This window comes from Microtus pennsylvanicus, chromosome 11, assembly GCF_037038515.1.
Source record: "Microtus pennsylvanicus isolate mMicPen1 chromosome 11, mMicPen1.hap1, whole genome shotgun sequence".
In the NCBI taxonomy this organism is placed as follows: Eukaryota; Metazoa; Chordata; class Mammalia; order Rodentia; family Cricetidae; genus Microtus; species Microtus pennsylvanicus.
In genome coordinates, this window is record NC_134589.1 from 71,261,075 (window position 1) to 71,286,500 (window position 25,426).

The window sequence follows — 25,426 nt, forward strand, 5'->3', positions numbered from 1 at the left end:
TTACAAAGAGAAACCCTGTCTTGAGAAAAAGATAATTCCTTAATAGAACTTGACTTTAGCTACACAGACATTTGAGAAGTCACCTAATTTAGTTTAGTTGTTGTCTCTTTCATGCCGAACAACTACATAAGGCCCTGTCTCAAAAAGTAAAAATAAAGCCAGATGTGGTGGCCTGTGCCTTAAATCCCAGCTCTCAGGAGGAAGAGGCAGAGGGAATTCAAGGCCAGCCTGGTCTACACATTGAGACTCACAAAACAAGAAGCTAGTTGTGGTTCATAGCAATTTCTGAACAGGGAAGGTGAAGCAGGAGGGTTGTCACAAGTTTGAGGCCAGCCTGAGCTATAGTGTGAGGCCTTGCTTGTTTTGTAGGAAACAAAAAAAGGGGAGTGTGTAAAAGTTATTCTTTAAACATGAAGTCTTTAAACATTTAAGGCAGAGTGTGGAGTTGATGGGCGGTACAGTCAGAAGGTGCTTTAAAGACAGGTCCTGGGGGCTCACTGGCCAGCCAATCTGGCCGCATTGGGAAGCTCTTGGTTCAGTGAGAGACCTTGTCTCAGAAAATAAAGTGAAACAATAAAGACTTGATGTTGACCTCTCATGCACACAGAAACACTAAACAGAATTGAAAATCTAAGGATACAAAGTACTGACAAAGCTATCCTGTGCCCTCCCAGGAAAATGTGTATACAAGTGGGTATAAGACAGAGTAGCTTGCTGGGCGGTGGTGGCGCACGCCTTTAATCCCAGCACTCGGGAGGCAGAGGCAGGCGGATCTCTGTGAGTTCGAGACCAGCCTGGTCTACAGAGCTAGTTCCAGGACAGGCTCCAAAGCCACAGAGAAACCCTGTCTCGAAAAACCAAAAAAAAAAAAAAAAAGACAGAGTAGCTTTTTGTTTCTGTTTGGGTTGGTGGTGGGAGGGGGTGTTGTTGTATTGAGTTAGCATCTCACTATGTATCCCTGACTGATCTGAAACTCACAAGCACTAGGACTTAAAGATGCTGCCACCACACACATAAGGGACATTTCATATCCAAACTGTAACATCAGGGTTAGGACATCATCCATCCCACCTGACTTGGTTCCCTCCATCTTTTTTGACAGGAGCAGAACCCTTCTTCTGTCCCTGTACCAGCCCAGAATGCCAACGTGGGGAGCCAACCTCCTAGTGTCTCTGTGGCCAGCACTCACAGCAGCTCCCCATATCTCAGCAGCCAACAGCAGGCAGCTGTGATGAAACAGCACCAGCTGCTCCTGGACCAGCAGAAGCAGAGGGAGCAGCAGCAGCTGCAGCAACAGCAACAGTTCCTACAGAGGCAGCACCTTCTGGCCGAGCAGGTAACAGGCACAAGAAACCACACAGACACTACTTGAGCATATTTGCACTTTTTAGCCCAGCAAGAATCCAAAGTAGGTAAAGTACTTGTCATCCTGATGACCTGAGTTCAGTCCCTGTAACCCACATGCACATGAAAAGTGAGAATCAACTCCACAAATGACCTCCATATCCACACCATGGATGAATACTCCCCCTCCCCCCCCAACACATGCCCAGGCCATACACACAAGATAGATTTTCTTTTTAGAAATTAGGGCCAGGTGGTGGTGGTGGCGCACACCTTTAATCCCAGCACTCAGGAGGCAGAGCCAGGTGGATCTCTGTGAGTTCGGGTAGCTCAATGGATAGAAATCCTTTTACGCAGGTCTGTCAACCTATGTCTGATCCAGGCGGCAGGAGAGGACTGACTCCAGCAAGTTGGTCTCTGATCTTCATACTATGGCACACACTCATACACACACAATAAATAAAGAATACTAAACGATGTTGTTAATATTTAAAATAAGTAAATAGGATCTCCTCCCAAGGCTGTAGCATCTTCTTTTTAAGATTTATTTATTATGTATAGTGTTCTGTCTGCATGTATGCCTACAGGCCAGAAGAGGGTGCCAGATCTCATTACCAATGGTTGTGAACCAACATGTGGTTGCTGGGAATTGAACTCGGGACCTCTGGAACTGCAACCAGTGCCCTTGACCTCTGAGCCATCTCTCCAGCCCCTGGCCATAGCATATCTTAGGCATGTAGTTTATGGAGACTAATAAAGGCAGCACTTCATGTGTAAAGGGGCATTTTCCTGTGTTTCTGTCCAGGCACACAGGCCATCCCTCGTTGTTATAAACATGAGGTTTGAGGAACCAAAGCATAAAGAAGTAAAGATGCCCCTGAGGTCTTAAGTTCAAGATTCACATTTCCCTCAACACTGGGTTACCAGAGGTAGAGTGCTTACACCAGGCAACCATGAGAGCCTTTGAGGGATTGGACCATATCTTCTAATTAAGACAGAAGCGAGCCAGCTAGGTCTAACTCTGAGGAAGCTTATACAGGAGACTTGCCCTCATGCTTAGCCACATAGTAAGTTCAAAGCCAGCCTGGGCTACAGAAGATCTCAGAAGAAAAGAGACCAGGAAGTGGCTCACAAGCCTGAGGCCCTGAGTTCAGAACCCTGGAACGAGCGCAGTCCTGTAGCCTCGGGGCTCATAGGCGGAGGTGGGAAGCAGAGGCACATCCTCTTGATGTTCGTGGGCCAGCAAGCCTGGCTTCAGTACTGAACAGAAAGAAACCCTGTCATAGCCCAAGGAAGATGGCAGGTTGTCCTCTGATACACACCATGGCACACGCTTGCCCACGCCTACACACAGAGCAGACTTGGAGCCAACTCCAGAGACTACACTTTGCTGAGTTTGGTCATTGCCACAGCTCCTCCACCATCTTTTTTTTTTTTTTTTTTGATTTTTCAAGACAGGATTTTCTCTGTATAACCTTGGTTATCCTGGAACTCGGCTCTGTAGATCATGCTGGCCTTGAACTCAGAGATCTGTTTGCCTGTGCCTCCCGAGTGCTAACATTAAAGGTGTGCCCACCATCTCTTTTTTTAACTAATCGCTTATTAGGATATAAATCATGTCACATATGGTTGTTGAAACTATACACTTCAATGTTTTCCATTGTAATTATAGAGTTGTGCAGTCACTGCCAAAACCCATTTTTATCACCCAGACAGCGTACATGAGCAGTTGCTGGCCTTCCCTGCACTCATAGGTGACTGCCATGAGCCTCACACTTGAGCACCTTGCTTTCTTGCTTGTTGGTTTTTACACCATGTTCTCCCGTTCTTGGCCCTTTCTAGGAGAAGCAGCAGTTTCAGCGTCATCTGACCCGCCCACCCCCGCAGTACCAGGACCCAACACAAAGCAGCTTTCCCCAGCAGGTTGGACAGTTCACAGGTAAGGGGTTGTGAAGGAGGCTGTGGGGAAGGCAGTCGGGCATGACGGTGGGTGGAGCTCATGGTGTGTGGTGCTGATGAGTCCCAAGTTTACTTGCTCACAGGAGCTATGGTTTGGAGGAGAGGGAGGCCTGGATTTTGGTTCTTTTGTGGCACAAGGAGAAAAGAGGGTCTTGAGTGTTGACGAGGATGCTCATAGTTAAATAGGTTTTGAAGGAAAACTATTACTAGTTAGAGGGCATCTTATGTGTAAGTTTTAATTAAGATAGTTCTTTGTATCTTCAGAACCCCAAAGCAAGCGGGTGTGGTAGTACATGCCTGTGATCCTAGTACTTGGAAGACGAGGCGGGAGGATCAGGAATTCAAGGTCATTTTCAGCTTCTTAGTTTGAGAGAGCTTGTCTCAAACAAAACCACGAAAAACGTCTGCTCTTCCCAGGTGAAGGGTTCCCTCTCACGCACCTGTGTGGGCTTTTGCTTGGCTTCTCCTCACGTTGGTGTCATAGGGAAGACAGAAACACCTAAGCCTCAGCCGTCACCTCTGAAATGGATTGAGCAACTAGTTTGGGTGGGGATTGCAGGTGACACATCAGTCAGGTGTACTCTGGTCTGCCTTCCCTCCTGACCTTCACTGTGAGTGTTCAGAGAAACTGACTACACCCACGTAAGAGCCTAGGTGGGGCTTCCTGGTGTGCTGACTAGGAATATGGAATTGAAGTCTCTAGGGTCACAGAAGCCTGTGTCTGGCTGAGTTTCCCAACTCCATCCCATGCCACATTGATAAATGCTCTAATAGGAGTGAAGCTGTCAATTTCAGCTCTCCCCTTCACACCTTTATGTGGGCTTTGTTTGGGTTTTTTGGTTTCTTGAGACAGGGTTTCTTTGTATATTCTTGGCTGTCCTGGAACTCACTCTATAAACCAGACTGGCCTTGAACTCACAGAGGTCGCCTGCCTCTGCCACGTGCTGGGATTAAAGGCGTGCGCCACCACCCCCTGGGCTTCACACCTTTTTTTTTTTTTTTTTTTTTTTTGGTTTTTCGAGACAGGGTTTCTCTGTGGTTTTGTGGTTTTGGAGCCTGTCCTGGAACTAGCTCTTGTAGACCAGGCTGGTCTCGAACTCACAGAGATCCGCCTGCCTCTGCCTCCCGAGTGCTGGGATTAAAGGCGTGCGCCACCACCGCCCGGCTTCACACCTATTTTTTAAAAGTTATTTTCATTATGTCTACATTTGGGGTCTTATGTGACTGTGATGCAGGAACCTGTGGAGCCAGAACTATCGTATCCCTTTGGAGCTAGGATTATGGGCAGGTGCTAGAGACCAAACTTAGGTCCTCTGCAAAGCTCAGGCCAAAACCAATAGGCAGCAAGCCCCAACCAGACATGGTGATGATACCAGCACTTGGGAGATAGAGGTGGGAGGATCAGGAGTTCCAGGTCAGTAACTGGAAAGTCATCAGTTGGTAAAGTGCTTGGAAGGCTGAGGACCCCAGTTGATCCTCGGCACCATGTAAAAGTCAGGTGCTGGAGCATGTGTGTGTAATCCAGGCACCACAAAAAGAGACAGGCAGATCCCTGGAGCTTTCTAGCCAGTCATCCAGCCCAGTCAGTGATCTTCAAGCCAGTGAAACAAGATGGACAGCTCCTGAGGAACTAAGCTTAAGGTCAGCCTTTAGCCTCCACATGCTGTGCCTGCACACACACACACAAGAAGGGCAGACAGCAAGTTTCCTGAGTTCAAAGGCTTGTGCTCAGAAAATACCTGGTAATTCCATGCTAGATTTCTGCCTCCCTCAACCACCTTGTCACCTTATGTCGTAAATAACAGGGTGTAGAGAGATGTCTTCAGCTATATATAGCCCTTCCCAAATTGCCACTGCCTCATCCAAGAGCCACCGTCCACCAACAGCCACACCTCAACAGAACTAAATTGCAGTTTCAGGCTTTACTGTCCTGCTCTTGACACACCCTAGTCATGGCTGGCTCTTAATGTCATAGCTTGTCACAGCCTTTTCTGTTTCAAAGGCCCCTCTCCTCTAAACTGCCATATTGTCAAACCTGCATGTGGGTACACATTTGTGTATGTGTATGTGTGCTTTTATGTGTGCATCCATGAGTTTGTGTTTACATGTATACATGTGCATTTGCATGGTACATATACATGTGTATGCATGTTTTGTGCGCATGTGTGCTTCTTTGCTGCTGGTGAATGAACTCAAGCTTTTGTGCATACTAAGTAAGTGTTCTACCTACTGAGCTACACTTCCAGCCCTAAATTCAATTCTGAGCCCCCTTCTTTGTGAAGACTGTTCCGTATCTTAGACCTTCAGACCCCTGCTTCCTATATCCTGCTGCTCAGACTTTGACCCTTTCACACAGTGTTGTGGCTTGCCTTCCACAGACAGATGCTGGGGTATCTGTCTTGAAATCCCTAGGTCCTACCCGAGAAAAACTTTGTTGGATGCTTAATAAGAAAATGGACAAGACAACTGGCTTCACTGCTCTGGAGTTTCCCTTTGTCCTCTGTTTCTGAATACTGTCCTTATTCCACTGCCCATGAGGTATGGGGGTTTTTGTCCATGGAAGAAGAGCTGCATCTTAGGTCTAGATATCTCCACCACACTAGTAGGAATGCCAACATGGTCTGGCAAGATGGCTCAACAAGTAAAGACACTTGCCACCAAGTCTGATGACCTGAGTTTGATTCCCTAGGACCTACGTGGTGAGAGGAAACTGTCCTGGCTAGTTTTATATAATCCTGACACGAGCTAGCGGCATTTGGAGAGAGGGACTCTCAGATGAGAAGAATGACTCCATCAGACTAGCCTGCAGATACGCCTGTGGGGCATTAGTGTGGGAGGGCCCAATCCACTGTGGGTGTCGCCACCCCTGGGCTTCTGGTCCTGGGTGGAAAAGAAAGCTGACTGAGCACGCCCTGGTAAGCAAGCCAGTAAGCAGCATTACTCCATGGTTTCAGTTCCTGCCTGGCGTTTCTGCCCCTGACTTCCTTGAATGATGGACTGACTATAAACTATAAGATGAAATAAACTGCCAGGTGCAGTAGCACATGTCTTTAATCCTAGCACTTGGGAGGGGGAGACAGAGGGGGACAAAGGATGAAATAAATAAAGCTCCCCACGTTGCTTTTGGTTATGGTGTTTATCACAGAAGAAACCATAACTAAGACAGGAACCAGCTCCCACCTGTTGTCCTCTGACTTCCACACGCTTGTTTGGCACTAAGCACCTGCACCTACTCACACATGTAAAGGAGAAAAAATGAATGCCAATTTGATTGCTAGAATTTTCTGTCTTCTAGGACCTTCTGCTGCTGTGACTGGCATGAACAACTTGGGTCCATCCAATTCCAGCTGTCCTCGAGTGTTCCCGCAACCTGGGACTCTGATGTCAATGGGTCCTGGACATGCTCCTGTTTCGTCTCTCCCCTCCAGCTCAGGCCAACAGGACCGAGGAGTGGCCCAGTTTACTGGGTCCCAGAGCTTGCCACAGAGCAGCCTTTATGGCATGACCTCTGGCCTATCCCAGATAGTCACCCAGCCCCCACCACAGGCTACCAGCACACATGCCCACCTTCCACGGCAGACCAATGTGGGCCAGAATGCCTCTGCTCCAGCTGCCTATGGACAGAACTCTCTGGGGAGTGCTGGTCTCTCCCAGCAGCACAATAAGGGAACCCTGCCTCCTGGTTTAACAAAGCCACAAGTCCCAAGGGTGTCAGCAGCCATGGGAGGCCAGAATGCCTCATGGCAACATCAGGGAATGCCAAACCTGAGCAGCCAGACACCAGGGAACAGCAGCGTGAGCCCCTTCCCTGCAGCTTCCAGTTTCCACATGCAGCAGGCTCACCTGAAAATATCTGGCCAGCAGTTCTCCCAAGCCATGCCCAGCAGGCCCATGGCCCCCATGAACTCAGCAGGTGCAGCAGGGTCACTGCTGCCCCCGGTAAGCACACAGCAGAGGAACAGTGCCCCTGCACCCGCACCTCCCCAAGCAGCCCCTCAGCAGGGCTTGCCTGGCTTAAGTCCTGCAGGACCTGAGCTGGGGGCCTTTAGCCAGAGCCCCACTTCACAGATGAACAGCCGGGCGGGGCTGCACTGTACTCAGGCCTACCCTGTGAGGACCATGGGCCAAGAGCTGCCCTTCGCCTTCAGCGGACAGCCGGGCAGCAGTGGGCTGTCCAGTGTGGCTGCACACACTGATCTGATCGACTCACTGCTGAAGAACAGGACTTCTGAGGAGTGGATAAATGAGTTGGATGATCTTCTAGGGTCACAGTAACGGAGAAATTTGTGGTGTTTTCCATGTTTAGACATCTTATTTTTGTTCTCAGATTAAAGAAAGAACAACTACTTTGGACCAAAAGCCCATGGCCCAGAGAACTGGGCCAGCAGAACTTAAGCCACGGCTGAAGCCAGCTCTGGTCAGTATCTGCTGGTCCGTTGGGCTGGCCCAGCCCATTGGCATCACTACCTGGGATTGGGATAGCAGGATAGAGGTTAGAAAGGTGGCTTCCTACCCAGATGACCAAAAAAGCCAGTGGAAACAAGCCCTGCCATGTCAGACTTATCAAAAGTAATGTGCTGTCTTTTTACCCAAGATTTCTCCACTTGCCTCAAGGCTGGGAACAAATTTCTGTTGAAATTTTTAAATAGAATTATTTGCATTTTGTAGCATAGAATTGTTTTAATTTAAGATTTTTAAGCATATTAGGATGGGTGGTGGTTGTATTCATAAGTGGCACTGGAGACCGAGGGTTTCCTTTTGAGTTGGAGCCTTTTCTGTTTCTGCTCTGTCCGCTTTCATGGTCACTGGAAGTCATTGCTGTAAGTATAGACTGTGACTGCAGATGCCAAAATGATCAGGAAGCCACAAGATGTTAGGTGTAGTGGTCCAAATAGGGTCCTTCCTTAAAGCTCCTACTTCCTGGCTGCCATTCACTCTTCAGGATACTGGGCCCCCATGGAGCCCCCTCCATACCCTGGCATGGCTAAATGCTGAAGGTAGAGATTTAGGCTCTAGCCTTCTGCATCTCTGACAACTTGTATTTACCACAGTAGAAGTGCCATTCAGTTGTGCACACATCCTTTCTTCTCCACATCATCCCCATGACCCTTCTGTCTGCCTCCTCATCTTCTCCCAGCCAAAATGGGAAATGGTGATTTACTACATTAAAAGAGGAAAAGTCAAACTCCATAGGGAGCCTAAGCCTTGCACAGGTTTGGGGAAAGAAGGCTGCAGGCAGCCCACCACCTAGGAGTCACTTTATTCTTTATCCGCCATGCGTCTGCTCCTCCCACGGCTGATGATTTGCACTTTTAAAGTGGCTTTAACACTAACCCACCCTTGCTAAAGATGCGAGTGGATTCTCTTTGAAGGTCTGTTGATGGACGTGTCTTAGCAGAGAAACCATGAACTAGAAAATGGCAAGGGGGCTGCTGATAGCACTTGCCGTATCACGAGCAAGATGGTGCGCACAGAGCAAGACCTTGAACAGGATGGCGGAGGGAAAGAAAGGTTCTGCTGGAGTGACCTGCGTGCAGAGTGGTCTGCAGAGAAGTCACAGCTCCGCCCACTGTCCTGGGTCCCAGAACACTTCATCCAGTGTAAAGAACTGAGCCAAGGAAATGACAAGAGCAGCCTGCGCACTCAGAGGGTCGGAGGGTACACACTGCTAACTAGATTGCACCGGCAGTGCCTTTTTCGCTGAGGGCACCTGTGCTCTCGGGTTCTCGTCTCATAGCCATTTCTCCTCCACCTGTCCTCCCCAGAAACTCAGTTCAGCGCTCAAAGAAGCAGGTGGATCATATAAAGCCAGTGAAGACGCCACCCTCTGGTAGTTCCCCAGTTGTAGGGATAAGAGGGTGGCTTCAGCAGGTTCTCTACCAAAAATATGGCCGAGGGCTGGAGCCGGATCCTGTTTCCTCTTCCAGCCTCCTGCGACAGCTGCCCACCTCCTGCCCCCATTGCCCAGGGCACGCCAGCTGCCCCGGCACTCTACCTTAGGCCCAGGTTGGCCGCACAGGCAGTGGGCAGCTCACTTGCTGCAGTGTCATAGCAATAAAATGTGATTCTTGAGGTCCCCCCAGAGCTGCCCACGGCTTTATTTATGAGTCTGGCTTTGAGGAGTTGGGAAGAGGTGACCCCACTTCCTCGCACAGCTCATCTCCTCAGAGCCACGACTCAAGAAGAAAAGGGTGCTGGGACTTCCTTACACACATGTGCTTTGTGTAAATAAATGTTTACAATTTTATATTGAAGATGAATTAAGTGTTAGAGTGTCCAACTGTATATTTTTTACTTTTATAGATTTTAAAACTGATCCTTTATATGTGTTTGGAGCTATGATAAGTTTTATGGTAAGCAGTTGGTATTGTGAACTTTTTATGGTCATCAAAAGTGCAGAAAAGTCCTATTAATCCCCTTATTCTGCTTCCCTTAGCTCTGGTGTACACCAAAAAGAAGTCTCTACTTTCCTGTGTTACAAAAATAATAAAAATATTTTACTAGTATGGAAACCACCAGTGTGTTTAACTCCTGTGGGGTGGAATAGCAAGGGACATTTGACAGCCATCAGTTCTGCATCTGTTGGGGGCCCCACTCTGCTAGTGAACCGCTGGCATGCTGCAGAAGAGCAGTCCCTTCACTGTGGTCAGACCAAGACAGATGTGGAAGTGAACACATTCCAGGCCTCCAGGAAATCAAAGGAAGTGGGAACAAAAAGCTGGTACTGGTGGCTAGCAATGAACACTGGAAAAGAGCCAACTAAGATGAATCTCTAAAAGCCTTCTTGATAGCTCATAATGATCCTCCGGAGTACTTTAGCCTCCTGAGTGCTGAAGTTAGAGACACCACTATGCCCAGATAATAAACCTCTCAAATTTAAATTATTCAGCCACAAGTATTTTTTGTATAGGGACAGAGAATGAACTAAGGACTGGTGCATGTCAAACAGAAAGGGACAACATGCTGAGGCACTGCAGGGCATTGCGTGTAGGACCCAGTCCAAAGGACTATCAGTGCTAGATGGGGGCAAGGAGAGCCCTTGCTGTGATGCAGGACTTGCCACCTTGGCAGAACCCCCAGTAAGCAGTACCAACAGGCTTGGCCCCTAGAAGCTTTGAGGAAGTCGCCATCCTCACTACGGGAAAGCCACGATGCAGAAGTAACTGTCAGATGGTGGGGAAAGGGAGCAGACATCCATAGGTGCAGCTGTTGTGGGATGGAGCCCTCTGCTTGGTGGGCCCCAACTCACCGGCCAGATACATGCCATTCACCAGAGAGAACGCATGTGTGGGAAGCCAGCCCCGGCCTCTGTGAAGCTATGTTTCCTCCAAAGGCCAGCTTGCCAGTAGAAGAGGTGCCCTGATAACAGTGAAGATTAAGGCTCTTGAAGGAATGGGGCCAGGAGGGAGCTCAAGACCTCCCAGAAGCCAGACGGGGTCAATTATAAGGAGATTGAGACAGAAGAATCATAAATTGCAGGTCAGCCTGGGCTATATAGTGAGACCTTGTCTCAGAAACAAAAAGCAAACTCAAGAGCATTGGTGTACTCATAAGTGTCCAGGCTGGAGGGGCAGCCAAAAGCTGACCAGTCTGGGCTAGGGAGATATCCATGGACAGGAGCACAGCCACGGGGACCTACAGCCACTTCACATCTAAGATGCTCAGTCTGTGATTGCTCCACTTTTCCACAGTGGGAATTCGATGTGAGGTCAGGAGAAACTGCTTCAGAATCTGAATTTGGGTGCTTTCCCAGCCCACCCACACACAGCATTGCCTTGTCACGATGCTTGCTGCTGATGTAAGTGCAACTCCTAGGTGCCACAGCATCCTGAAGGAAAAGGATGGCGGCTTTGCATTTCACTGTGACTGAGCTGGCCATGTGTACAATAATAAGTGTCTTAAAATTTTAAAATATGCCACATGGAATATGAGCAGTGTGTCATGTGTCTAGACTCTAGCACTCAAAAGGCTGAGAAAGAGGCTCATGTGAGCCCAGTTTGAGATAGCACATAGGAATGAAAGAAGGAGGGAGGGAAGAAAGGAAGAAAAGAAAGTTGGAAAGGATGAATTTAAAAAGAAAAGATGGGGAGTGGGTAGTTGGCTCAATAGTTCAGAGCACTGACTGCTCTTCCAGAGAACCCAGTTTCAGTTCCCAGCACCAACATAGCCCCTCACAACCATCTGTAACTCCAGTTCTAGGGATCCAACACCTCCTGACTGTGAGGGCATCTGGCATGCGCATGATGTACACTCGATGTACACTCATACACGGGAGGCTAAACAAACAATTCTGAAGACAGAAAGATAGCATTGGATCGGTAACAGGAGCCTGGGTCAGCTGGATCGCTGCTGACCTGGTTACCATGACAACCCTGGAAGACCTGCAGCTGCTGTAGCACTATCACCCAGTAGCTACCACCTAACACCAGCTCTAACCCGAAGCCTAGCACCACAAGCAGCACTGGCCTAGTGCTGTAGCCCCGTGACAGGAGCAAAGAGGTTATCTCAGTCAAGGTTGTGTTTGATGTAAGACGTAGAAATGGAGGCCACACACAATAGCACCCGCCTTTAATCCTAGCACTCGGAAGGCATAGGCAAGTGGATCTCTGCAGATTTCAGGCCAACCTAGACAACATGGTGAAACCATGTCTCAAAATCAGCACCCATTGGAAGTACCTCCAAAGAATACGAGTTCAATACTGAGGTAGAAATGGATTCAGAGGTGGCCAACATTACAAGCCCTGGTAGAGGGATAGCCCACGGCAGTAAATCCACAGCAGAGGGAACCACTGTAGGCGCTGTCCACTTCCTAGGGGCTCTTCCCGCAATAACCAACCACCCAACCACCGTTGGCAGAGCACTCTTGAAGGCCAAACCCAACAAGGCCAGCCCTTCAGCAGGTGAAAGCTCCAAGTTTCCAGCTTCCTGTGCTGGGAGAGTGATGGACTGCTACCAGCCACAGGGAGGACAGGACGGTAGACCAGTGAGACAGTGTGGATATGTGACACACCAATCCCACAAGGCCCTTCCTTGCCGAAGAGCCTAGAGAGGGTGGCAAGGAAAGTCAGGACCCAAGGTCAACAGCCCTCTCAACATCAGTATCAACAGTGTCAACTGTCCACATAGAGGCCCAGAGAACCCTAAACCAAAAGATGGCAGGGACAAAATTGCTCGTCCACCAGCTGAGAACCTGACTCCTCCCCAGGCTGAACAGGGCAAGGCTGAGCATCAGCTGGTTTAACATCTCAGCTCTCATCTGGCTTAGCCATCCACGAAATGAGTGTACAATCCCAGCTGCAGGAAATGGAGTTCAGGGCAGAAAGCCCTCGGTGCTTGCCTTAGCCATTGACCAGATACGCTCGAACTATCTGTGTCTTCACACAGTGGGGGTTTTATCATTTTACCCAGAGACATCTTTCCGGTAACGATACTCTGTGCTTTCCTGCTGCCGTAATAAACACCGGAAGCCAAAGCATCCTGGATCTTCCAACTCTCAAGTCACAGGCCCCCAAACAGAAAGCAGGGCAGGAGCTCAGGGCAGGAACTGATACAGAAGTCATGAAGGAACTCTGCTTACTCCCCCATGGCTTGCCTGACTTGCTTACTTCTTCACCCCAGGACCACCAGCCCAGCGGTGACATGATCACAGTGGGCTGGACCCTCTGGCATCAATCTTTAATCAAGACAATGCTCCACACACAGGCCCAAAGGCTAGTCTGATAGAGGCTGTTTGGACGGAGGTTATTTCTTCTCAGGTGACTCGAGTTTTTAATCAAGTTGACAAAACTTAACACAATTTACCCCTTGTCAACTTCACACACAAAGCATCACTGTTAGCCCATACGTTTCTTCTCTTGCTTGTACCAAGATCATGTTGATACTAACGCCAAACATAGTACCACTTTAGAAGTCCCACAAACTTTTAAAAAATCCAAACACCGGGGACTTGGCAGGCAGCGTGGAGTGGGAGCTGGAGCCTCCACCACCACCTACACAGCTGCCAGCAAGATGTCCTGGTATAGCCAGGACTACAGCTTCAAGTACGGACATGTCTACAGTAAGCCCGCCAGCAAAGAGAACTGCTACAACTCGGTGGTCATCACACACAATACTCATGACAACCACTTCTGTGTTGTGAACCCCGATTTTATTGCTGTGGTCACTGAACGCACCACCAAGGGGCCTTCCCCATCATCCCCCTTGCACCAGATGGGAAAGTTGAACCCTCACTACCCCAAGGTTTGTGGGTCCAGAGGGGACATCTTGGACATCAAATAGAATCCTTTTGATGACTTTGAGATCGCCTTCTATTTCCAAGATGCCACGATTAAGATCTAGAACATCCCCAAGCAGCCATTGGCAAGGAACCTAGCGAACAAGAAGGAACTGTTGGGTTCCCCATTGCTGCCAGCATCCTCTTCAGTGCTGGCTATGACTACAAGGTGATGGTGTGGAACCTGGACACAAAGGAGTCTGTAGTTGCAAAACCCGTGAAGACAATCACCTGTCACCAAGGTGTGACCCTCTCTGTGTCCTTCAACACCAACGGCAGCCTGCTGGCCACCACCTGTAAGGACCACAAGATTCGCATTGTTGAACCCGGACTAGGGATTGTCCTCCAGGAAGCCAGCTACATGGGGCACCAGGCCAACAAAGTGCTGCTCCTGGGGAAACCTTGAGAAACTGCTATCCATGGGTACATCCCGATGCAACAACCGGCAGATGGCCCTATGGGGCCAGGACAACCTTTCTGTCTCCCCTCACAGAGGCGGACCTGGATGGCTCCTGGGGTGTGTGTTTCCCTTCTGCAACTCAGACACAGGCATGCTGTACATTGTGGGGAAGGGAGACAGGAGCATCCGGTACCCTGGGGTGAGCACTAACAAGCCTCGCTTGAGCTAATTGACTGAGTACCACTCCGACAACCCACAGAAGGGGATCAGCTTCTAAGAGTGCAAGGCATTTGGCAGATGGAGGCAGGAGGATCAGGAATTGAAGGTCATCCTCCTCTATATAACAAGTTTGAGGTCGTGGCAGGCTTATGTGGGAAAAGAACTGGAGTAACCATATAAGGAGAATTTAGGAAGCTAGGTACCATGCCCAAGAAAGGTCTCCACATGTCTTCCTGTGAGATCTTCCACTTCCACAAGCAGATCACAACCAAAAGCCTCATTGATTGTACCCTGGAGGTCAGAATCCTACCAAGAGGACATCTACCTGCCTGCAGCAGCAGTTCAGCCTTCCCTGACAGCCCACGAGTGGCTCAGCAAAATGAACAGAGAGCCCCCCATGACGTCCCTTAGACCCGGCTCTGAGCTGCTAGACCCCCGGCCACTGCCTCCAGAGAAGAAACTTCTCTCCAATTCTATGGTCCAAGTTTCATCTGGGCCCTTGGAACCATGACCACCAATGATGTCCAGACACCAAACAGAAGGCACCAAAGTGGGCCACAGAGCCGCAGCGGCTGGAGAAGTCCTGGCTCACCAGTGGCTTTGATGTCTTCAAATGCCCTCCACCAAAGACAGAAACCTGCTGCAGATGTCCTATCGGCAACAGGAGGAAAGCCAGAGGGTCCAGGAGCTGCTGATGCAGTCCAGGCCAGGCAGCTGGAACTGGAGATCAAAAACCTGCTGATGGGCTTAGGACAGCTCTGAGCAGAGGTCCTCGTCATCCTTGTCCTCAGGGACACCAAGAGACTCTCTGGAGAACCAAACCATAGGTCAATTATAAATAAATAAATAAATATATATATATATATATATATTTTTTTTTAAGTATTTGGAAAAAAAATCCAAACACTGCTGGGTGGTGGTGCCACACACTTTTAATCCCAGCACTCTGGAGGCAGAGGCAAGTGGATCTCTGTGAGCTCGAGACCAACCTGATCTACAGAGGGACAGCCAGGGCTAAATAATGAGACACTGTCTCAAAAAAAAAAAAAAATAGAAAAGTAACTAAAACAACCACTTTGTTCCCTCAAAACCAGTAGCATAAGGAAGACTTTCGTACATTATTAATTTTACTAATTCTGCTCCAGACTCTCCCCTCTGCAGGGCACTGCTGACCCTCAGGAACTACTTCCCAGAAGATTTTGCCTCAATGATGCTGGTTTTTCCTTTTGGGAGGGGATTTTTTTTTATTGATATTTATTGAGCTCTACATTTTGATCTTGGCCATTCTTCCAGGTGTAAGATGGAGTCTCATAGTTGTTTTGATTTGCATTTCTCTGATGACTAAGAATGTTGAACATTTCCCTAAGTGTCTTTCAGCCATTTTATTTTTTTATTCTTTGGTTTTTCGAGACAGGGTTTCTCTGTGGCTTTGGAGCCTGTCCTGGAACTAGCTCTTGTAGACCAGGCTGGTCTCGAACTCACAGAGATCCACCTGTCTCTGCCCCACAAGTGCTAGGATTAAAGGCGCGCGCCACCACTGCCCGGCTCTTTCAGCCATTTTAGATTCCTCTGTTGAGAGTTCTCTGTTTAGGTCTGTACTCCATTTTTTTTTATTGGATTATGTGATCTTTTGGTGTCCAATTTCTTGAGTTCTTTATATATTTTGGAGATCAGACCTCTGTGTGATGTGGGGTTAGTGAAGATCTTTTCCCATTCTGTAGGCTGTTGTTTTGTCTTGTTGACCATGTCCTTTGCTTTACAAAAGTTTTTCAGTTTCAGGAGGTCCCATTTATTGTTTCTCTCAGTGTCTGTGCTGCTGGGGTTATATTTAGGAAGTGGCTCCCTGTGCCAATGCGTTCAAGTGTACTTCCCACTTTCTCTTCTATGAGGTTCAGTGTGGCTGGCTTTATGTTGAGGTCTTTGATCCATTTGGACTTGAGTTTTGTGCATGGTGATAGATGTGGATCTATTTTCATTCTTCTACATGTTGATATCCAGTTATGCCAGCACCACTTGTTAAATATGCTTTCTTTTTCCATTTGATATTTTTTGCTTTAGAGGTGCGTGGGTTAATATCCGGGTCTTCTGTTCTGTTCCAGTGGTCCTCCTGTCTGTTTTTATGCCAGTTCCAGGCTGTTTTCAGTACTGCAGCTCTGTATTAGAGTTTGAAGTCAGGGATTGTGATGCCTCCAGGAGTTCTTTTATTGTACAGGATTGTTTTGGCTATCCTTGGTTTTTTGCATTTCCATATGAATTTGAGTACTGTTCTTTCGAGGTCTGTGAAGAATTTTGCTGGGATTTTGATGGGTATTGTGTTGAACCTGTGCTGGTCTTTTCTTAATCACAGCTGATTAAGCAATATCCATTGTCGTAGTGAAGCAAAGATTTCATTTGCACAGACTCTGAATCCCAACTATTTCAGGACCAGGAGCAGCCCTGGTAATGCTTTGCTTGCCTCCAAAGCAGGGATTCTCAACCTGTGGGTTGCGACCCCTTTACAAACCTTTATCTACAAAAGATTATTTACAGCTGGGCGGTGGTGGCGCACGCCTTTAATCCCAGCACTCGGGAGGCAGAGGCAGCTGGCGCTCTGTGAGTTGGAGGTCAGCCTGGTCTGCAAGAGCTAGTTCCAGGACAGGCTCCAAAACTACAGAGAAGCCCTATCTCAAAACCAACAACAAAAATATGTACATTATAACAGAAGCAAACTGACAGTTATGAAGTAGGAATAATTTTCTGGTTTGGGGTCACCACAAATGTGCGACTGTATTAAAGGGTCGCAGCATTCGTATGGCTGAGGTCTAAGGCTTCACAAGCCGGGCCCCACTGCACAGCGTTATCTTCCAGGTTCCTAGAGCAGCTCGTCCTGCTGAGCACTCAGTGACTTTTCCAGTTCCAAGCTCCAAACACCCCCCCCCCCCCCCCCCCGACACACACACACCCCGACGAGCAGTCCAAGGTGTAAAAGAGCAGGGCCCGCTCCCCAACAGCCCACACGCGTTTTACCAAGTTCTGCTCTGGTTTCCTCCCTGCTGCTGGGATGGGCGCTGTGGCCAAAGGCATCACAGGGAGGAAAGGGTTGAGCTCCACTTACAAGTCCCAGGTCAAAGCTCCGCCGCATGGAAGTCAGGGCAGGAACCCGGAGACAGCTACTGAAGCAGACCCGTGCAGGAACGCAGGAACGTTGTTTGCAGCTTGGTTACTTTGCGTACTCCCAGGACCACCTGTGTAGTGGTGGCACCACCCCCAGGGGGCTGGCCCTCCCACATCAATCATTAATCAAGAAAATGTCCCACAGACTTGCCTATAGACCAACTTTTGTTGTTGTTTTTTGGGGTTTTTTTGTGTTTTGTTTTTTTGTTTTTCGAGACAGGGTTTCTCTGTGGCTTTTGGAGCCTGTCCTGGAACTAGCTCTTGTAGACCAGGCTGGTCTTGAACTCACAGAGATCCATCTGCCTCTGCCTCACCGCCACCACCGCCCAGCTCCCATTTTTAATTCTTAGCAAGTTTGACTTTTTAAAAAAAAATCACTTTAAATGAAGGTCTTAAAGTATTTTACAACAAATGAAAACTAAGCCTGAAGTTGCTCCCACACATGCCGAGCTACAGGAAGGTGGATACTGTGACTGCCACGGGAATGGGGGATTCAAAGAGATGGCCCTCTGTAAGAGATGGCCACAGGAACACAGGCCAGTCAGAGATGGCCCTCCATAAGAGCCTGCTGTTACCCAGCATGCTCTGCACTGTTGTAAACAAGTCAATTCTTTTATTGATTTTTTTTGTTTTGTTTTTCTTTTTTCTTTATTTTTATTTTATGTGCATTGGTGTTTTGCCTGCACATTTGTCTGTGTGAGGAGATCCCTGTTATTAGAGTTACAGACAGCTGTGAGTTGCCATGTAGGTGCTAGGAATTGAACTCAGGTTTTCTGGAAAAGCTGCCAGTGCTCTTAATTGCTGAGCCATCTCTCCAATCCCTTGTATTTTGTTTTGTTTTGTTTTTTTTGCTTTGCTTTTTTTTTTTTTTTTGAGACAGGGTTACTCTATGGAGTCCTGGATGTCCTGGACTTCGTTCTGTAAATCAAGCTGGCCTCAAGCTCAGAGATTCGCCTGCCTTTGCCTCATTAGTGCTGGGATTAAAAGCGTGCACCACTGTCCAGCTGGTCCATTCACTCATCTCAGACACCCAGCTCAGTGGGTTCGTTAGTCCTCAGAGCTGTGGAGCTGCTGCACTGTCGGTTAGAGAGCATTTTCAGCAGAACACCGGGCTTTAAGGCAGTTCTTACTGAGAGAATAAATGTATATCAAGAATATGTTAAACATTCTGAGAACAACACGGTGACGCAGGCTGTGATCTCAACATCCAGGGAGCTTGGGCAAGCCTGTGGCTGTAACTTCAAGGCCAGCTTGGTCTACACATCAAGTTCCAGACCAACCGGGGCTACATAGCAAGATCCTGTCTCAAAACACGTTAGTAGGGGCCAGTGGCATCAGGTACAGACACTTACCAGCAAACCTGGCAGTCTGCGTTCAGTCCCCAGCGCCCGTGGAAAGGTAGGCGAGAACTTGTTCCTCAGAGCTGTCCTCTGGGCTGCACATATAACACATATGGGCACACACAGTGACAACAATATGCTAAGGCCTCCACAGCTTCCTGAAACTGTCAGGAAAAGGAAGAAACCAAAGAGAAAGATGTCTGTCCAGCTGCAGCTAGTCTGCTCCATCAGGAGAAGCACACGGGCTGACCCCATGTCCTGGGTTGATGGCATGATGGGATACACACTAGCTTTAAAAAGTAAAAATCACTTCAGGTGACAGTTGCACCGGGGCCTTTGAGTTTCTCGTGCCAAGAAAAGAGCCCAGCCAGGCGGTGGTGGCGCACGCCTTTAATCCCAGCACTCGGGAGGCAGAGGCAGGCAGATCGAGTTCGAGGCCAGCCTGGTCTACAAGAGCTAGTTCCAGGACAGGAACCAAAAGCTACGGAGAAACCCTGTCTCGAAAAACTAAAAAAAAAAAAAAAAAAAAAAAGAAAGAAAGAAAGAAAAGAGCCCAGTGGGAGACGATGAGCCTGAGCCTTAGGAAGGGACTAGAGACAGACTAAAGGGGACCAGTGTCAGCGAGGCAGCATTCCACCTTCACCCTCTGAGGGACCCAGCACATGGGGCTGAGGCAGGAAGATGACAGCATCTGAGGCTAATGTGTTGTGTGAGACCCTGACTCAGGAAACAATAAAATAAAAGGCCATAGACGGGGAAGTCAAGAGGCCTCATGTTCAGATGTTGGGGCAAGGGGGGGCTCTTCCCTACCTTCATCCAGACATCAGCTCCAGCGGGTGGGCCAACCCAGGGACAGAGGTCAGAAACTGCTAACAGCACTGCTGCAGTTTGGGTATTTCCCACACCACAGCAAGCATGCAGCAGATGCCAGCCCAATGCCTCGGTTGGTACCACCATCTGCAGCACAGCCCGGCATCTTGTTCTTCCTGCGATAAGGTACTGAGAACCTGCGTTGGCGGTACTCCTGTCGGTGGTGCACCAGCCCGTTTCTGCCACGCAGGAACCTCAGACTGTCTGAATCAGCAGACTGCCCAGCAGCCGGCCTGGAAGACTCACCAACCCACAGCCATCTCCAGACTATAGAACACTAAAGATGCCAGAAAAACTGCGGTGTGGCTCACTTGTGGGAACCTGGGCAGGACACCCAGCTATTCACACACAACATAAAAAAGGGGGATGGAGAGATGGCCCAGTGTTTAAGAGTGATTACTGCTCTGCAGAGGACCCACGTTGGATTTCAAGCATCCGTACTGAAAGGTTCACAACTGCCTGTAACTCCAGTCCCAGGGAGACCCTACACCTCTGACTTCTACGGTCATGCACTCATGTTCACAAGCCCATAGGTGTACACGCAAGTAAAAATAAATCTACAGGGAGAAAAGAAAGACAGCCAGGCATGGTGGCCTAAACCTTTAATCCCAGTATTCTGGAGGAAGAAGCAGGTGGATCTCTGTGAGTTCAGGCCACATAGGGAGTTCCAGGTTAGCCAGGACTACACAGGGAGACAATGAGAGCCTGTCTTCTTCTTCTTCTTCTTCTTCTTCTTCTTCTTCTTCTTCTTCTTCTTCTTCTTCTTCTTCTTCTTCTTCTTCTTCTTTTTCTTCTTCTTTTCTTCTCCTTCTTTTCTTCTTCTTCCTCCTCCTCCTCCTCTTCTTCTTTTCTTCTTTTCTTCCCCCCAAAATGGGGTTTCTCTGTGTAACCCTGGCTATATTGGAACTTGCTCTGTAGACCAGGCTGGTCTCAAACAGATCCACCTGCCTCTGCCTCTAGAATACTGGGATTAAACGTGTGTGCCACCACTGCCTGACTCTATCACATTCTCTTCTTGTCTGGGTACAAGACCTGAAAAGCCTATCTGGCCAAAACTAGTTTTGGGTACACATAGGGCAAAACTATATCCTTAAGTGATCTTTTTAAGGAGATTCCTCTATTTACCATCTTATGCCTATGCATGATGGGCATGCATATAATTAAGATCAGATGCATTATGGGAAGGGACATGCATTGTAGACAAAAACAACTACATGGAAAAGGAAGTAGTGCTCTACAGAGTGAGTTCCAGGGCAGCCAGGGCTACACAGAGAAACCCTGTCTCAAAAGCAAAAACAAAAACTGAAGATAGCATCACGTTTCCCAGGCTGGCCTCAGACTCTATATCTGTGCTGAGATTGGCCCTAAACTTCTGATCCTTCAGGGGCTGGAGAGATGGTTCAGGAGTTAAGAACACTGACTGCTCTTCCAGAGGTCCTGAGTTCAAGTTCCAGCAACCACATAGTGGCTCACAACCATATGTAATGAGATCTGGCGCCCTCTTCTGGCCTTCAGGCATACATACAAACAATTCTGAAGCAATTTCTGACAATTCCGAATCCTCTCAGCCTCCGTGCCATAGTGCTTGCCCTCCTCCCCTGGGAACCAAGGACCTAACAGCTACACATGCACTTACTCAGTTCCTGAACAATTGCCCATATACGTATGTTTTGATTCAGTCCCCTGGGAAACGGGGTCAAAATGACCTCTTACCTCATCTGATCTGGCAACAGCTCTCCAGCCAATTATTGGTAATAGCCCTTTCAGATAAGCCAATCACAACCCCCCTTGCTTCTGTGGCCTTCTCCTTTAAAAGTAGCCTGTGCCAGCTATTCGAGGTCTCTCGGCTTCTCGAATGCTGAGGGACCCCGTCATGACAGAATTAATAAAATCCTCATGCTTTTACATCGGCTGTGGTGTGTGAGGTGGTCTCTGGGGGCGACTCCTTGGTGTTTGGACACTAGAGTCCAACATAATAAAAACAAAACAACAACAACAAAAAAAACTTCTGATCCTTCAGTCCCCACTTCCCAATTACTAGGATTACAAGCATGGGCCATCAGAATTGCTCTGTCAAGTGTCAAACCCAGCGCTTCAAACATGTTAAACAAGCACTCTCAGCTGAACTATATTCCCCGGTTTCTAAGATGATTTTCTTGAACAGTTTGTAGGCAACAGAAAGATACCACAGTTATAAAGCTTCAAAATCTAACGTGGGAGACTGCCATGCTGATCTGAGAGTTAGAAAAAGTTACTTAGCTCAAATATAAACTTGCTAGGATTAAATTTGGTGGGGGGTGGTGGCGCACGCCTTTAATCCCAGCAGTTGGGAGGCAGAGGCAGGCGGACCTCTGTGAGTTCAAGGCCAGCCTGGTCTGTGGAGCAAGCTCTAGGATTGATTCCACAGCTCCTGGGAAACCCTGACTACAAACAAACAAAAAGGGTTTGTGTGCACCCTTAATTCCAACATTCAGGAGACAGAGGTTAAGTTCAGAGTTCTAAGCCAGCTGGGGCTACATAGTGAGAAAAGGAAATTTTGTTTTGGGCAGGAGAGATGACTCAGTGATTAAGAGCGCCAGCTGCTCTTCCAGAAGATGGGGTTCACTTCCCAGCACCCACGTGGCAGCTCACAACCTGTTCTCGAGGATCCAATGCCCTCTTCTGGTCTCCGTAGGCACGTGGTGCACAGATACACACGCATTAACATGACACCATCAATGTAATGGCCCAGATAGATACAAGAGAGTCTATTTCCTCTGAACTAAAATAATCTTGGAGTCGTGTGTGATGGCACACACTTGTAATCCAGCACTCAGGGGCAGGAGGATTGCCATAAATTGGACACCATCCTCGTCTTATATTGATGAGGCAGTCAGGGCTATGCAGATAAACCCTGTTTTCTTTTTTTTTTCTTCCCTGTTTTCAAAACAAAACAAAACCCCACACCCAAAGAACCCAAAGAGAGGTTGCAGGATAGCTATGCATGAATCCATAGGTTTGATCATTACATCACATAAACCAGATGAACAGAAGAGTAGCAGAGAAATAAGGGAACTAACAGATGTTATGACTCAAATGGACTTAACAGACACCTATAGAATATTCCATCCAAACAGAAAAGAATATACCTTCTTCTCAGCACCTCGTGGAACTTTCTCTAAAACTGACCATATACTCAATAACAAAACAAACCTCAACAAATACAAAAAATTGGAATATCCCATGTATCTTATCAGATCACGATGGCTTAAAATTACAATTCAACAGCAATATTAATTCCACAGAGCCCACCAACACATGGAAATTAATCAATGCTCACCTGAATCATCAGTGGGTCAAGGAAGAAATAAAGGGAGAAATTAAAGACTTCCTAAAATTCAATGAAAATGACCACACAATATACCCAAATTTACGGGACACAATGAAAGCAGTGTTAAGAGGGAAGTTCATAGCATTAAATGCCTACATAACAAAGCTGGAAAAATCCCACCCTAGTGAATTAACAGAACATCTGAAAACTTTAGAACAAAATGAAGCAAACTGACCCACGAGAACTAGACAGCAAGAAACAATAAAATTGAGAGCCGAAATCAACACAATAGAAACAAAGAAAATAATACAAATAATGAAACAAAGAGTTGGTTATTTGAAAAAAATCAACAAAATAGACAAACCTTTATCCAAACTAACCAAAAGGCAGAGAAGAATATCCAAATTAACAAAATCAGAAATGAAAAGGGAGACATAACAACAGACACGGAGGAAATCCAGAGAATCATCAGGTCATATTTCAAAAACCTGTACTTCACAAAATTGGACAGCTTAAAGGAAATGGACAACTTTCTGGATAAATATCACTTACCAAAATTAAATCAAGACCAGATAAGCAAATTAAACAGACCTATAACTGCTGAAGAAATAGAAGCAGTCATCAAAAGTCTTCCAACCAAAAAAAAAAGCCCAGGGCCAGATAGTTTCAGTTAAGAATTCTACAAGATTTTCAAAGAACTAATACCAATACTCCTCAAATTGTTCCACACAATAGAAACAGAAGGAACATTGCCAAACTCTTTGTATGAGGCTACAATTACCCTGATACCCAAACCATAGAAAGACAATACTAAGAAAGAGAATTACAGACCAATCTCACTCATGAACATTGATCCAAAAATACTAAATAAAATACTGACAAATCGAATCCAAGAATACATCAGAACCATCATTCACCATGATCAAGTCGGCTTCCTCCCAGAGATGCAGGAATGGTTCAACATACGAAAATCTGTCAACGTAATCCACCATATAAACAAACTGAAAAATTAAAAAAAAAAAACACATGATCATCTCATTAGATGCCGAAAAAGCTTTCAACAAAATATAACACCCCTTCATGATAAAGGCCTTGAAGAGAGAAGGAACAAGGAACACAGCTAAATATAATAAAAGCAATATACAGCAAGCCAACAGCCAAATCAAACTAAATGGAGAAACTCCATTCCACTGAAATCAGGAACAAGACAAGGTTGTCCACTCTCTCCATATCTTTTCACATATAGTCAATATAGTTTTTTGTTGTTGTTGTTTTTTGTGTTTTGTTTTTCGAGACAGAATTTTCTGTAGCTTTGTAACCTGCCCTGGAACTAGCTCTTGTAGACCAGGCTGGCCTCAAACTCACAGGGATCCGCCTGCCTCTGCCTCCCGAGTGCTGGGATTAAAGGCATGCGCCACCACTGCCCGGCCTTTCAATATAGTTCTTGAGGTCCTAGAGAAATAAGACAACAAAAGGAGATCAAGACGATACAAATCAGAAAAAAAGAAGTCAAACACTCACTGTTTGCTGATGATATTATAGTTTACATAAGCGACCCCAAAAATTCTACCAAGGAACTTCTACAACTCATAAACACTTTCAGTAATGTAGTAGGAAACAAGGTTAACTCAAAAAACTCAGTAGCCCTCCTGTACACAGATGATTAAAGGACTGAGAGAGAAATCAGAGAAACAGCACCCTTCACAATAGCCACAAATAGCATAAAATATCTCAGAGTAACTCTAACCAAACAAGTGGACGACTTGCATCAAAAGAACTTTAAATCTTTTTTTTTTTAAATGTGTAGCCCAGGCTGGCCTCGAACTCATGATCCTCCTGCCTCTGCCTCCTTCAGCAAATCCTACCGGCGTGCGCCACCACAACCGGCAGAACTTTAAATCTTTGAATAAAGAAATTGAAAAAGACACCAGAAAGTCGAAAGATCTCCCATGCTCTTGGGTAGGTAGAATTAACATAGTAAAAATGGCAATCTTACCAAAAGCAATCTACAGATTCAGTGCAATGCCCATCAAAATCCCAGCAAAATCTTCACAGACCTTGACAGAACGGTACTCAACTTCATATGGAAAAGCAAAAAACCGAGGATAGCCAAAACAATCCTGTACAATAAAAGAATTTCTGAAGATATCACAACCCCTGACTTCAAACTCTACTACAGAGCTACAGTACTGAAAACAGCCTGGTACTGTCATAAAAACGGACAGGAGGACCAATGTAACCAAATAGAAGACCAGGATATCAATCCATACACCTACAAACACCTGATTTTTGACAAAGAAGCAAAAAATATCAAATAGAAAAAAGAAAACATAGCTAATGAATGATGCTGGAATAACTGGATATCAACATGTAGAAGAATGAAAATAGATCCACATCTATCACCATGCACAAAACTCAAGTCCAAATGGATCAAAGACCTCAACATAAAGCCAGCCACACTGAACCTCATAGAAGAGAAAGTGGGAAGTACACTTGAACGCATTGGCACAGGAGACCACTTCCTAAATAGAACCCCAGCAGCACAGACACTGAGAGAA

At 47.0% G+C, this 25,426-nt stretch overlaps 1 protein-coding gene and 1 pseudogene across 1 annotated transcript in view; both read left to right on the top strand.

Moving 5' to 3' along the window:
• The window catches only part of Maml1 (mastermind like transcriptional coactivator 1), a 35,866-nt gene extending 26,051 nt beyond the window's left edge, over positions 1-9,815 (top strand). The window contains exons 3-5 of the mRNA XM_075992779.1: positions 1,103-1,336; positions 3,187-3,283; positions 6,599-9,815. Coding sequence (XP_075848894.1) covers positions 1,103-1,336; positions 3,187-3,283; positions 6,599-7,578 — 1,311 coding nt within the window. The 3' untranslated portion in view covers positions 7,579-9,815. The remainder of the gene's footprint in view (positions 1-1,102; positions 1,337-3,186; positions 3,284-6,598) is intronic.
• Positions 9,816-13,311: 3,496 nt separating this feature from the next.
• LOC142859451 (coronin-2A-like) lies at positions 13,312-14,957 on the top strand (annotated as a pseudogene).
• The last annotated feature ends 10,469 nt before the right edge of the window (positions 14,958-25,426 follow it).